General features: G+C 36.8%; 1 protein-coding gene across 4 annotated transcripts in view; it reads right to left on the minus strand.

Annotated features, from left to right (window-relative positions):
• Positions 1–11,626: 11,626 nt before the first annotated feature.
• The window catches only part of POLQ (DNA polymerase theta), a 143,972-nt gene continuing 139,599 nt past the window's right edge, over positions 11,627–15,999 (minus strand). For 2 of the 4 annotated variants that reach the window (XM_065943523.1, XM_065943522.1), the window contains 3 exons: positions 15,597–15,750; positions 13,165–13,280; positions 11,627–12,676 (listed from right to left, as the gene is read on the minus strand). In XM_065943523.1, the coding sequence (XP_065799595.1) occupies positions 12,563–12,676; positions 13,165–13,280; positions 15,597–15,750 (384 nt within the window). In that variant the 3' untranslated portion in view covers positions 11,627–12,562. The remainder of the gene's footprint in view (positions 12,677–13,164; positions 13,281–15,596; positions 15,751–15,999) is intronic. The other 2 variants (XM_065943525.1, XM_065943526.1) reach the window with 1 other exon arrangement.

A 15,999-nucleotide genomic window follows, 5' to 3' on the forward strand; every position in this document is an offset into this window, starting at 1 on the left:
TTAATAGACTTACATTGTGTTTCTTCAGAATTCACCATTTTCCTTAAGTCCAGGATCTTTTAGTAGCCAAAAACAGTATTTCTGCTTTTTTTTTTTTTAGTTTTTAAACTTCTGGTGAATTTGTTTAAAGTGGCACTTTCTTTAGTGTTTTCAGGAATTCTGACAAGAGCAAATTAATTTTGTGAAAGAAAACAAATACAGAATATTTTAAAGCATACAAAAAAAAAAAAAAAAAACAGAAAGGACAAAACAGCATTTCACAGAAGTGCTTAAAATTCTGACTTTAATGAACAGACCAAAAGTTTATAACTGGCACATCAATTAGAAGTAAGGTGCTTCTGAAATGCTTGAAAAGAGGTTCTTTTTGTCTTTAAGTAGAGCTTTTATAAACCCTTTCTTAATGTAAGGGTAACTTCATCCCACAAACTTGTGATTAGTGGAATACAAATTAATGAGGTTTTACTGTATCAAAATAATTTTTATAATTCAAAGAGACAGCAATAACAAGAATGTGATATGGATGTGATTTTTCTCTTTGAACATTTCTGTTCTGTTGCACTGACCTTAGCACATGCGCACACAGACACACACATACATACTACTACCACCACCTAATCATCATTATCATCATCTTTGGAAAACAACTACTAGTATGCATGGAATACTTTACATCTCTCTTCTCTACTATTTAAATGTCTTGCCTCTACCTTGAAACATAAGAAAACTACTCCTAGTAACTTGAACGATGATAGAGAAATGACTCTGAGCCTTAGTTATCATTAAATTACGTTTTGTCTGCTTAAGGTGACACCAGAAGATAAGGCTTGCAGTCTCTACAAGTTGACCTTATCTCCTTATGACTCCCTAAAGAGAGAAGCCTTTCTTAGTGTCCCAGGAGAATAGGTCTTTAGCATTATAATTCATCATGAGAAGTTGGAAGTATATGTTTTCCTGGTTCAAATAATGCCAGCAATAATCTCTACCATTAAATTTATCCATTAACCCTGGAGTTTGGAGGGATGGATAACTGATTCATCATTTATTTTAATCCCCTGCAAAAGCAGTACTATCACCTCTGCTTCCTACACTTCACTGAGACCCAGACTTAGTGTCCTGGTCATCATCAGGGCCACTGTCTGACTAACTTTGGAAGAATGGTGACAGAACTGAGTGAGATGTTTTCTGATAATTTAGTCATAAAGATAATTTTTCAAACCTTTCATACAGCTTTCAAATGATTCTCAAATTAATAAATCAGAATCCAGTGTCTCTACTACTCAAAGATACTAAGGGATTATAAAGGAAAAAGTTTACTGTTGGAGTCCTTTTATAAAAATGTGAACCATATGTCTGTTATCTGCATTAAGGGGTTACCATGGCTTTGAGAAAGGAAAGGAAAATAAAGATTATGTCCAAGATTGGCTGAAGAAGATTAAGATTAGCTCTTTGAGCTAACCAGCTATAATCTGGTTATAAATTGTTTGGCAGAAGGGGAAAATGAAGCAGATTTAGAAGAGTAAACTAAAAATCCTCTCATTGGTTTACGATCATGGAGACAACCCAGGAGTTTATCTGTATGATTATAGTCTGTCCTTGTGGGAAGACATTGTAACTTGATCACCTTTGTTCAGAGAGGGCAATGCCAAAACAAGTCAACATATTTGCCAGGTCTTGCTCTTTGCATCAGGAGAAACATGGTAGCTTTGCAGCTTCTTCACCTCTGTCCTCTGTAGCCCCAACTCCACTTCTGAGCAGTTACTGTTCCACAGACACAGTGCTCCAGATGTCAGAAATACATGCCAGTAGGTCACGTATTTGGATTGCACCATTGTAGGGAGCATGGTTGTAGAAGTTTATTGTATATATTTGCACACAACACAGTCCTGAAAGGACAAAATGCAAAACAGGAAGGGTCTGACTTAGGGAAGAAGAGGAAGTGCCAACTTGGTACAGGCAGGCTCAGGCAGAGAGGGACTTGGAAGCCAGAGTGAAGCAGAAGCTTTGCTGGAGAACTGAAGCACAGCTGGTCCGTTTTACGTAGGGAAGTGATTCTCAACTTCGGCTGTGCATAAGAATCACCTAAGGAGCTTCTAAAATTCCCAGTTACACCAAAATTTTTCAGAGTGGAAACCAAACATCAGTACTTTTGAAAGGCTCCAAGATAGTTCCAATGTCCAGCCAAGGTCGATCACCACTACTACGGAAGACACATTTGTCTATACTGGCCAGTGTTCAAGCCCCACTTCTGAGGCATCAAGGAAAGTAAGATATTGGAGATACAGTGTTGGCCAGATTGATATCTGTGTTGCAACCCAAAACAAATCTTCTGTACAAACTTCTGACCAGGCAGTGCTCCATTAACTCTTATTAACTCTGTCTTTGTGATTGTCTGCTAGTGACTTTGCCACTAATTATTCCAGCTCAAACATCTAGATTTTGATTGCCTTATACATGTGACATCAAAAGACACCAGAGATATCATAAAAGTTCAATAGCATTAACACTAAGTGGAAAACTAATTCTTACTAGTTGGATAGCAGAAATTCTCAAAACAATCATATACTAAATCAGGTCCAAATTTATTATTCATTCTTCATTTGGAGGAGACATGGGTACCAGCTACCTGTTCTGCCATAGTGATATTTCATTGAACTTGATCTTAGCAAGAAGAGAGAACATCTCTCCCTTTTTGGTTGTTGTCTTTGCTCCCAGGGCAAAGGAGTTTGGATTTATTTTCTAAGTTACTGGACATGTGTTTAAAGGAAGAAGGCCTGCAACTCACTATGTGGCCTCCAGTGCCCTGAAAAAGTGCTTTCACCTTCAAAATGGGAGAGTCCACCTATCCAAGGAAATACTAGTCAATGAAAAAAAATGGGAGTTCCATTCTCTCATCTCACACTGCTCCCCTATGGTATTGGCCCACCCTTCTCAACTACAAAGCCAGAAAATGAACTAGGTGGTGGTTATTGACAAGTGTACACAGGATCAAAATCTCTAATAACCTATAATTTTTAGTACTTAATTATGTGATGTTTTATTCTAGGAAATAAGAAACAGATGACATCATTGATGTATCTTTCTTTCATCTTCAGAATTTTTGCATCTTTTCAGAAAACGACAAATTACTATTTTTCTGTTGCACTCAGCAATTGTGACTATACTTAAAATTCTTGTAGTCTGTAGAGATATCAATAAAATTGTATATGTTTGTACATAGATGCTCTCTTATGTTATGATGTCATATACCACTAATGATTGTTGCAAAGATTAAGTATGGACAAAGGTAAGACCCTCATTTGCAACACTGTGAACCATGGTTTTGCAAGCTATAACTGTTTAAAAAAGGGAAGGTGGGTGGGGGAGCTATTTATAGTATATGTATTTGAAGTAAAACAGAGAAGGGGAAATAAAACCTAAACATCACCAACTTAATGGATATGAATTTGAGCAAACTCTGGGAGATAGTGGAGGACAGAGGAGCCTGGCATGCTGCAGTCCATGGAGCTGCAAAGAGTCAGACACAACTCAGCAACTGAATGACTACAGCAAAGTTCCCCAAACTGAAAGATTTTGCTAGTTTATTAATCTAAAATGGGAGAAATAAATAAGATGTATTTACAAATTCAACATTCATGGCCACTTCCTCACTTTTTTTTTTTAAGTTCAAACCTTAATCCCATGCAAGAAAAAAAATAATCTATTATAGGCTTATATTCCAACCTACATCATGAACATACACTAACCTGCACCTCCAAAAGTCCCCCAGGAAACTGCATTCTCCTACTCCTCTGGCTTTCATCCACATGGTTAATTCCTCTTCATACATTTTCTTTGTATTTACCTCCACTGTGGCCTTAGCAAATTAATCTTATTTTTTCAAATGCTGTCTAATTACTCAGAAAATATTTCCCACCACCACCATTCCCCTCCTAGTTTTGGTTCTGTACAAAGATGGCAGAAAAAACAAACCAATCCTAGCCTAAAGGACATTTTTTGATTAAAAGTAAAGTTATGAAGATAAACTCTTCAAAAATCCAAATACGCAGTCTCCCCTTCAGAACCTTCTCAAAAGGATCCATTTACTTCTTCACCCTCTTTGAATTACAATCACTCAGGATTCATAGATTTGTAATCCAATGTCTAAATTACTGATTTCACTTTTCCCCTTCCTTTTCTCCCTCATTCTTCCCTTCCTTCCTCTTCTCTTTCTCTGTTCTTTCAGTCCAAAAGTCAACCAACCTGAGCAGGTTGTTTATCGCAGTCCATAAAGGGACTGCACTGAACAGAATCAAAGGGACAGTAAAAGGACAGAGCTGGAGTGAGGAGCAGGGTGAGCCGTCAGGCTAAGCGGCACCTTTGTGACAGAGGCACTGAACAGGGCAGAAGCCAGCCCAGCAGATCAGGAGATTAGAGATGAAGCAATTAAGTAAATTACTGAGGATGCAGGAAGCTAATTTCTTCCTGTTGGGAGAAGTACAAATAAAAGGTAAGGCGAAAATAATCCCCGTAGTATTAGAATTTGAACCGCCTGTGTGACTTTTACACACACACACGATATTTAAAAAGTGTGTGTGTTGTACACATGCATATCCTAATTCCAAACACTGGGGGGACTGGGAGCATCAGCCAAGGAACCAGGAGCACACCTAGTACCTAGATTTTAATTTCTGAACACTTTTCTAAAGGAACTGGGGCTCCTTGAAGAAATAGCTGGTTTCAAGGTTGGAACATGTTTTTGTGCCAAAAAATACTCAATGAACCATGTGGATGTGTCAAAAGGACACATAAGTCAGCTTGAAAGGGAATATATAAGCCAAATCAGGGATAATTTGTGTATCAAGAGTAATTATAGTAATTTAATAAAATAACTCATGAGTCCACACTGATGTTAAGTGATTAATTAGGAAAAGAGAGAGCTTTTCTTTACTGTAAAATGTCAACCAATAAATGTGGATAGAATTTTAAAATTTCTCTTTGGCAACCATTGGAGTAATAACATGGGCAACAAATACCAGTGAATGCTAAAAATAGTTAAAATGGCATGGAGGAATAGGATATTTACAGTCTCAAAATATCTTCATGAAAAGTACTTGTTAATCATTATATATACATTGACATACACACACACATATATATAATTTTACACTGCAGAAACCTGGCAGACACTATTTTAATCAGGTGATAAATGTTACCATAACCGGTAAGGGAATATCATGTACACCTGATAAGCATGTAATGAAAAAAACAGCATCACCTCTGTGATAATGCTGCCAATGCACCATCTGGAAACACTGGATAAAACTCAATTGAGAGACATTCTATAAAATGACTAGCCTGTATTCAAACTTCCAAGGTTATGAAAGTACAGGAAAGATGATGTTCTGAATTTAAGGAGACATGACAAGTAGGCATGACACAAGATCTGAAATTGGACCTGTTTGCTATGTAAGACATAATTGGCCCAATTTACAAAACTTAAGTGTTGTTTCTCACCTGAGTGAGTGTCTCTGTGCTATTGCTAAAATTTTTATTTAGGTTTGAAGTTATTTCAAAATAAACTTATAAAAATATTTTCAATTTTATTGATTTACTTGCATTTAATAACATTGTCCTCTCCTTTTATAGCAAATTAACAGTATTCCCAAATAATCTATTTGTCTATTTCTATGTCCTTATCAAACTCTTAAATTACTACAATCTTTATAATATGTCCTAATGATTTTTTTTTAGTTTAGTTTAATAGGTACTGAGTTTTTTTCTGTAGGTGAATTTCAGGATATTACCTATCTCAAAAAAAAAAAAAAAGTCCTGTTGAGACTGATTGAAATTACAGTAAATTTGTAGGTTAATAAGTGATAAAGTTTTTTGCTAGAATCACTTTCTCTAGGATATCTTCATCTTTTTAGTGACAACCATTTCCCTCAATTATGTTGATAATTTTGCCTTCACTAGGTTTTTCATGCCTGGAATTCTCCAGGCATGAGTGGGTAGCCATTTCCTCCTCCAAGTGATCTTCCTGACCCAGGGATCAAACCCAGATCTTCTGCATTGCAGGCAGATTCTTTACCATCTGAGCCACCTAGGAAGCCCAAGTCAACATTGTTACATGCTTTACTCTCTGTGAAGTGAAGTGAAGTCACTCAGTCGTGTCCGACTCTTTGTGACCCCATGGACTGTAGCCCACCAGGCTCCTCCATCCATGGAATTTTCTAGGCAAGAGTACTGGAGTGGGTTGCCATTTCCTTCTCCATGGGATCTTCCCGACCGGGGGATTGAACCCAGGTCTCCTGCATTGTGGACAGATGCTTTACCATCTGAGCCAACAGGGAGTCCCTTACTGTCTGTATATAAAGTAAATGACAGATGTGCAGTGACCGGTCATGGACAAACTTTGAAAGAAGTGATATAACTGGTAACTCACCAGGATGCGTGTATTAAGTTTCCTATTCTTGATGGAAAAAGTGACTACAAACTTATTGGCTTGAAACAAAACAAATTTAGGGGTGATGTCACCAAGACAGTGACATAAGTCATTCCCAACTGCACTCCTCCTCATGAGGACAACAACTACTCATGGATAAGACACTGCTGAGAAAATCCTAGAGCATGGTGGGTGAGACTAAAGCACCCGCTGCACCACACAGACTGAGATAGACCACATTAGAAGGATGAAACGAGATGCTACATGCTGACCGCATGGCCTCTACCCCACACCAGTACAGCATGGGTCTCCCCTGAGCTTACAGTTTCCCCAGTGAGAAAAGAGATCCCAGTAGACATCCAGCTTTTCTAGTGTTCTGGGTCCCTTCTTGGGAGTCCCACTCAGGTCTTGCTTCATGAGGATAACAAGGGAATCTAAAGGGCTTGATCTCTGGGAATCAGATTGTGATGAAGAAGTGGAGGGACTTGCAACAACGAGCACTCAGATCTTACAGACCCAGGTCCTACCTACAATGCTCAGGTAGTAGTCCCAACTAGTGGCTTTGCTAGTCTAGAGAGCCAAGACAGTGATGAAATCTGACCAGGGAATCAGTAAGGTGCAGGTGTGCCTGACTTGAGACCTCAAAGATCCCTTCCAGTCCTGGAGCTTGGTCTTCCTCCCCTCACCCTCCATCTCCCCATCCAGGCAGGGGAGCAGAACCATAGCTCCACTCACTGCTCAGTGTAGCTCCCAGTGCTGCCCAACCAGAAGCCTTTGGGGTACAATAATCATTTTAATGTAAATGAATTACGTTATCCAATCAAAAGATGAATGGATTAAAACAAAACAAAACAAGAGCACCACATGACCCTCACTTAAGCCTGAAAGACACACATAGATCAAAAGTAAAAAAGATGGGAAAAGATATGTCAAGCAAATGATACATGCCTTCCCTACTAGACCCCCAAAAGCAGGGGAGCTATACTTAGCAGGCAAAATAGACTTTAATGTAAATATGATAAAGAGACAAAAAATGGTCATTACAAAAAGATACAAAAAGAAGTCAGTTATATCATAATTGTAAATATTTATGCATCCAGTTACCAGAAACTAACAGATCTGAACAGAGAAATATATACTAATACAAATATAGTTGGGGACATTAATATCCCACTTCTCAACAATGGATATATCATCCAAAAAGAGAATCATTAAGGAAACCATGAATTTGAACAAATGGATCTAACAGCCATATACAGAACTTTCTATCCAACAACAGCAAAATATACATTCTTCTCAAGCACAAGTAGTACATTTTCCACAAAACAAGTCTTAGCAAATGCAAGAAAGACTGAAATTATACTAAATATCTTCTATGACCACAATGGTATGAAACTAAACATCAGTAACAGGAATAAAACTGGAAAACTCACAACTACAAGGAAATTAAATACTACTCTCTTGAACAACTGATGGATCAAAGAAGAAATTAAGGGGAAATAAAAGAGAATCTTGAGAAAAATGAAAATGGAAACAAAATTTATGGGATGTTGTAAAACTAGTTCTAAGAGGAAAAATTCACAGCAATAAATACCTACATTAAGAAACAAAAAAGACTTGCAAATATTGTATATTTCACAAATCGAATGTCTGTGGCAACCCTGCATCAAGCAAGTCTATTGATACATTTATCCAACAACATTTACTCATTTTGTGTCTCTGATAATTCTCTCAATATTTCCAATTTTTTTTCATTATGATTATTTGTTATGGTAATCTGTGATCAATGATCTTTGATATTACTATTTGCAAAAAGATTACAATTTGCTGAAGACTCAGATGATGGTCAGCATTTTTTAGCAATAAAATATTTTTTTAATTAAGAAAAAGTAAGATCTCAAATAATCAACCTAACTCTACAGCTCAAGAAACTAGAAAAAGAAGAGCAAACTAAGCTCAAATTTAGCAGAAGGATATAAATAACAAAAATTAGAGCAGAAATAAATGAAATGGAAAACAGGAATATAACAGAAAAGGTTAAAAAAACTAAGAACTGCTTCTTTAAAAAGATAAAACTGACCCATTTTTACCTACACTAACCAAGGGAAAAAGAGAGAGGACCCAAATCAACAAAATTATACACCAAGGAAACCAGAATTGAAAGAGACACGTGTACCCCAATGTTCATTGCAACACTGTTTATAATAGCCAGGACATGGAAGCAACCTAGATGTCCATTGGCAGACGAATGGATAAGAAAGCTGTGGTACATATACACCATGGAATATTGCTCAGCCATTAAAAACAATACATTTGAATCAGTTCTAATGAGGTGGATGAAACTGGAGCCTATTAGACAGAGTGAAGTAAGTCAGAAAGAAAAACACCAATACAGTATACTAATGCATACATATGGAATTTAGAAAGATGGTAACAATGACCCTATATGCAAGACAGCAAAAGAGACACAGATGTATAGAACAGTCTCATTTCGGATTCTGTGGGAGAAGGCGAGGGTGGGATGATGTGAGAGAATAGCATTGAAACATGTATACTATCATATGTGAAACAGATCGCTAGTCCAGGTTCGATACATGAGACAAGTGCTCGGGGCTGGTGCACTGGGATGACCCTGAGGGATGGGATGGGGAGGGAGGTGGGAGGGGGGTTCAGGTTGGGGAACAATGAAGACACATGGCTGATTCATGTCAATGTATGGCAAAAACCACTACAATAGTAAAGTAATTAGTCTCCAATTAAAATAAATTAAAAAAATTATAAATGAAAGAGGAAACATTACAAATGATGTTTGTAACAGAAATACAAAGGATCATAAGAGGCTATGAACAACTGTATTCCAACAAACTGGGCAATCTAGAAGAAATGAAAAAATTATGAGAAACAAACAACCTACCAAGACTGAACCATGAAAATTAGAAAATTTGGACAAAGTAATTGCTAGTAAGAATACTGATTCAGTAATTTAAAAAACCCTCCAACAAATAAAAGCCTAGGAGCAGATGACTTCGCTGCTGAATTTTACCAAACATTTAGGGAAAAATTAATGCTAATTCCTCTCAAAGTCTTCAAAAAAAATCAAAGAGATGGGAACACTCCCAGACTCATTTTATGAGGTCAGCATTACCCTGATAACCAAACCAGAAAAGGACACTACAAGAGAAGAAAATTACAAGCTAGTATCACTGATTTATACAGATGCAAAAATCCTCAACAAAATACTAGCAGACTAAATTCAATAGCACATTAAAGGAATTATAGGCCATAATCAACTGAGATTTATACATGGAATGCAAAGATGTTTCAATACATGCAAATCAATAAACATGACATGCCATTTTAACAGAATAAGGATAAAAATCATGATTATCTTAATAGATGCAGAAAAAAAATTGACAATATTCAACATCTGTTCATAATAAGAATTCTTAATAACTTAGGTATGGAAGGATTGTACCTCAACATAATAAAGGCCATATATAACAAGCCCAAAGCTAAAATCTACTCAATAGTGAAAGTTTAAAAGCTTTTCCTCCAAGATTTAGACTAAGACAAGGTTGTCCACTCTCAACCACTCCTGTTAAAATAGTACCTAAAGTGCTAGGACTAGAAATCAGGCAAGAAAAAGAAATAAACAGCATTTTATATACAGAAAGTAGAGATGTAATAATGACTATAGCTGACACTACTGGATTGTATATTTGAAAGCAACTAAGAAAGTAAAGCCTAAAAGTTCTCATCACAAGGAAAAAAATGCTTTTTGTACCTAAATGAGATGATGAATGTTAACTAAACTTACTGTAGAAATCATTCACAACATGTATAAGTCAAGTCATTATACTGTACACAAACACAGTGCTGTACGTCAATTATATCTCAATAAAACTAAAAAACAAACACACAAATTATCATCTTACAGTTCTGGGCGTCAGAAATCCAGTATGATCTTACTGTGCTAAAATCAATGTGCTGGCAGGGCTTGGTCCTTTCTGGAGGCTGTACATTCCATTGCCTTTTGCAGTTTTAAGAGGCTGTCTGCATTCCTTGGCTCACAGCTCCTTCTTCCATCTTTAAAGTCAGCAATGAAGTATTTTCAAAGCTCAATCTCACTCTGTTTCCACTGTCCCATTTTCTCCTCTGACTCTGACCATCTGCCTTTTGTGTTCATACTGAAATCAACCAGATAATCTTCCCATCTCATGATCTCTAACTTAATTACATAAATGATGGTCCTTTTGCCATGTGATATATATTCACAGGTTTTGGGAATTTGGATGTCAACATTTGGGGAGGGAACAAGAATTATTCTACCTACCACAAAGGGCATTTAGTATTAACATAGTGATTCGTGGACTGAAGAGCTATTAGTAAAGTTTGAACTTTATGCGTAGTTAATATACAATGTCGACTGATATCTGAATTGTGTTGCAGGGACACTAGTGTTATGTAACTAAGCCAGGGAAACTGGAATTTTTCTATAACTGAATCTCACAAAGCAAGAAGTGCTTGTTTTTTAAGTCCAGCTGATAGGTCAAAAAGGATGAAGAAAATGCATGTAACCACAAATGCAGAGCCATGACTGAAGAAAATGAGGTGGACGTGACCTATACACCTCCACTCATATTCGAAGAACACTCATGTAAATAGACTGAGGTTTCTCTTGTGCTAGATTTTCAAGGCCACCAGACTACCAACAGCACTACAGCTTTTCTAAGAAACATGGTACAGGTAAATATGGAAAAAACTCAAGAAATAATGATGTAACTTTCCTCTTACTTCTGTCATCTTCTGCCCACTTCCCCCAACCATCAAAATGTCTGAGGATCATGGGCACTAATATCCAACTACTAATAGTGTATTACATTTTGTTTATATAGCAACTGTGTTTTAAAATTGTGATTAATAAACATAAAAGAGCCCTTTGATAACTGATTGAGAATATAATAAACACTTCCTATTACACACACATTGTTAAGCAAATTATAAAATAAGAGGATACAGAAGCTTCTGAAACTTAGATCAAACACAATTTTAAAAACTGAACTGCTTTGTGCCAGTACCATACTGTCTTGATGACTATGGCTTTGTAGTAGAGCCTGAAGTCAGGCAGGTTGATTCCTCAAGTTCCATTGGCAAAAATCACTACAATATTGTAAAGTAATTAGCCTCCAACTAATAAAAATAAATGAAAAAAATAAAAATAAAAACTGAACTGCTGGTATAAAGTCTGAAATAAATTAATTTTATTGACAGCAAAAAAAAAAAAAGTTGGTTATTCAGCTCTGACTGGGATTATAAAGTACAATCTTTTATCATGAGTATTCTCACCATGCCACAGACAAAGAGGCAATAAGGGACTGATTAGAGAAAGTGTTTTCTTTCTCTGGCAGTGTTATCTTATAATGCAATATAAACATATGATCTTACAGATCAGAACACTTCTTGGAGAGGTGTAGCTTGTAGCTTGTTTTATAATACCTAAGTATTAGAAATACATTCATTGTATGAATTGGAAGAGGAAAAGGAAGAAATGGCAATTCATGAAAATCCATACCTAGACTACATCCATATCAAGTCTTACCACTTTATAGAATTCTTAATTTACTTATAAATGCTGTTTTAAAATACTACTTCAGTAGTCTTATACTCATACTGGATGAAAATCACACACAACACTTAATCCTGGTGGTTTATGTTAAACCAAATCCTTATCTGCCTCTAGCTCCTGCTGTATCACAAGTGTCTGAATCCTGGCTGGGATGAAAACGCCCCTGAGGCAGAAATGTTTCTTCATGCTCAACCAGGCAGATTAGACCCAAAGTGCTAAGTACATATTTCAAGCATGTGTTCTGAAACTCTTTAGAGCCACAGTAAACTATAAAAGGCAATTTCACAGATACTCTTTTTGAGAGTGAATATAAACATTAAACTCGATATTTTGCCTCAAAAATAGTTTTTTACATTATAGAGGATTAAACTCTGATATACATTTTGAAACTCTCACTATAAAATTACAATCCTAAATTCATCAAGACTTGAGGGGGTTTCTGTTTTCATAAAGTAGGTGAAAGGGCAATCTTTGTTCTTTCCTTGTGATTTTACCTATACCAACCTTCCCTACAATCACACATCAAAGTCCTTCAGCTCCCCCCAGCTGGCACCTATCTTCACTTTCACTTTCAGTTTCACAGACAGTTTTATGGCACTTTCCATTTCATTCTTGACAATCTGAGCTACCTACAACAAAATAAAATAGAGGTTAACAAAGAAAACAAAACTAAAAAAATAAGAAAAAAAAAAGATGAAGGAAAAAAAAAAGAGGTTAACAAACTCTGTGCAAAGAATCTTTGCCAGCCCACCCACTGAGGTGATAAGCCAGACAGGAGCTCCTCACTCTAAGCCAGAAAAGAGCCAGCATCCCACACTAGTCTGCACTGAGGAACTGGAGCTCTGCCAGGTTTACTAGAATGCTCAGAGCTTTGAAATCCTCAGGGAAAGACTCCAAATTCTCATCTAACTTTTCACAGACAAAAATATCCCTGCATCAGGAATTTCTTTTAAAATGGGTTTAAAGCTGAGCACACTGAGCTCTTTCTCTGACCTTAAGGTTTCTACTTTTCTATAGCCATCCAGGGGCTAGAGAATGGTTCCAGAAATTTCATGTATCTTAGACTGACCTAGCATCTTAGCTTTCTATAGAATGCACACAAACACTGCAAAAATACCTGAACAGCATCTTCTTCTGCCACTTCATATAAGAGTTCATCATGGAGCTGAAGGATAAAGAAGCCTCCTCTGATGGGGCAGAACATCCCTTGCAGTTTTTTCTTTGGCAACAATCCTAATCCATGAAAAAAGCAGCAAAACTGATCAGTAGGTCACTGGGCTTTGGGAAAGTTTTTTTTTAAAGAGTGATTTAAGAAATCTTGAGAAATTATAATTAGGAGAGTAAAACACATAAAATTTGGAACTATCAAGAAAAGAAATACTTGCTGGTTGCCACCTAGCCAGCCTATCAGGTAAATTCAAATCTCCATAGACTTCCTCCCAGAAATGAGAACTCTAACAAAGATGTCAATAAATGGAGTTGACTGACACTTCCTGATGACGTCTTTTTCTGGCCAGAGTGTCATCATGGTAAAACTGGTCCCCAATTGGACCACACACTCTAGACTAGAAATTCTAAACCCAGGGTCCAGTTGTGGACTTCAGAGAACATACAAATTCCTGTAGAGACGATCTATACATTTTCAGCAGGTTCTCAAAAGAACTCATGAATCCAAAAATGGTTAAAAATCTAGACTTAGTCACTATTTCCTAATCAGTGGGCCAAGTGGTTTAGATTATGCCCCTCTGATCACCAAAATAAGCTTCAACATTAATACTTTTGGAATAACACCCTTTCATCATTTGCCCACTTCTCAGAGCAGTCCTTCCTTTCTGCCATCCAAATTTCCTTATCCCTCAGGAGAGCACAGAAACCATCTCCTTCAATATCTGGTACTTCCCTCAGAGAGCTCTTTAACTCCCACTACCTGCAGCCCAAATTTTCTCAGAGGTGGCTCTCACAGGGTAAGACAGCAAAGGCAGATGATGCATGGCAAGTTGCTTCCATACAAGGGCTGCAAAGGCTGTGCATATGTTTGCCAGTTTTGCTTAAATCTGATCTGCCCCTTGGACTCCACTTTTCTTGCATCATTGGCTGTCTGGATGGGTTAGTTTTTCTGCTTTCTGATCACTCTACCTTTGTCCTTTTTGATTTCCCTTGGTTACTTCGGCTTCTGACCTAGAATGCCATGATCCTTCTGTTCCCTGTGTGGTCAGCTTCCTCAGGCTCAGCTTCCTTTGATCTCCCTGACCTACTACTGCCTTTAATTCAGCATTACACAATGAAGTCATCCTTAATGACATATCCACATTGTCTTCCACTCATTCTAAAGCTTGATACTACCTATACCTTCATTTGGGCACTGCATCGTTCCGCTGTGAAAAGTCATGTAACTATTTCACAGTCACGTATCCTATCTTCCATGCCTTAACAGATTTAAAATTCAAACATAGGTTAGTAACTTTCCTCCTAAGCACACAGTACAATGTTATTCCCCCAAATAAGTTTTGACCATATATCCTTCTTCTACAAATACAAAAGTGTGAATGTGTACATGTGTTCAAGGAAGGTCATGAACAGGAAACATGTTCCTTTTTTTGAGTATCAACTGACCATAAATTTATAGTTTATTTCTGGACAGTTTCACTACTTCGTTTTATATACACACATACTTATATATATAAATATACACACATATGCATACATACATACACATATAATTTTTTAAGGTTTCTATGTAGGGATTTACAGTGCTAAAGCCAGGATAATTGGTCACCCTTACAGTACACTTAGGAAAGAATGAGTCTAAAAAAAGGAAAATAACCTCTGAGTGTTATTAAGAGAATAATTTGACTTTGTAGATGCTTTGAAAGGGTTTCAGGGAACATCTTTGGTCCACAGACCACACCTTAAATTAAAAAAGTGTTTCCAGGGAACTCCAAGGAGTATTTTCCTTTTATGATCCCCTTCTCTCATAAGTGTACAGTAAGGTAAGGTGACCAATTATCCTGGTTTCAGCACTGGAAGTCCCACATCATGGGAAACCACTGATCTCCCACGAACTAGGACATTTATCATCCTAGACTCTACAGAAGGTTTTCCATTCCAGAGGTTACAGAACAGGAAATACTGCTACAAATTGAATGCAAAAATATGTAACAGAATCTGTCTTCTCTTAAGTCAGACACTAAAGAGATTTTCAGAAAAGTAAAATAAAGCCACTTATTACAAATATTTTTGTTCTGAAAAAAATGTCATTATTTTCATAAAAACTATGTTACTAACACACGGTAGGTTTATTATTATCTGTAAATGTTAATAAATATTTTTAAATTATCAGTTTTATTTTCTAATATGGTATATATTAGTAGATATAATGAACATAAACAAAACCTTTTTGATATTCTTAATAATTCTAAGAGAGTAAAGACATCAAGGGACCAAAATGTTAGAGAACTGTTGAGAAATTAATGTAAGTAATCTTCCCTTTTCTTTTCTGATGTAATTAGTCTCACCATGTTATAACAGGGGCCACATTTATGAACAAACCTGTTCTGTCACTTTGGAGCAAACCCTCTCGATGACCATGGGATTTGAAGGTTGAGTGGAAGGTCTCTAACTGCTTCTGAATATTAACTGTGGCTATTTTGACAATATCAGCCGCCGAACCTTGGACTCTTGTGTTGATGGCCTGACGCTCAGCCTATGAAAAACAACAATTAACAGGTACTCCATCAGATATACCAACATACTTTCATAACTGCTTTTAGTGTCCACAGATTAGTGCTCACACGTGCAACGAGAATGGAAATCTGGAACAGATGTAACCCAGGACATCAACTATAAGCTTCATCCTAAGATTAATAACTAGAATGATCCAGGGCCGTAGATTCTGGGCTGTCATTCACATGAGGACAGACTAAACAGAAGGAGGTCAGATTGCTTCAGTTTA

The sequence above is a fragment of the Muntiacus reevesi genome, chromosome 8 (assembly GCF_963930625.1).
Source record: "Muntiacus reevesi chromosome 8, mMunRee1.1, whole genome shotgun sequence".
Taxonomy (NCBI): domain Eukaryota; kingdom Metazoa; phylum Chordata; class Mammalia; order Artiodactyla; family Cervidae; genus Muntiacus; species Muntiacus reevesi.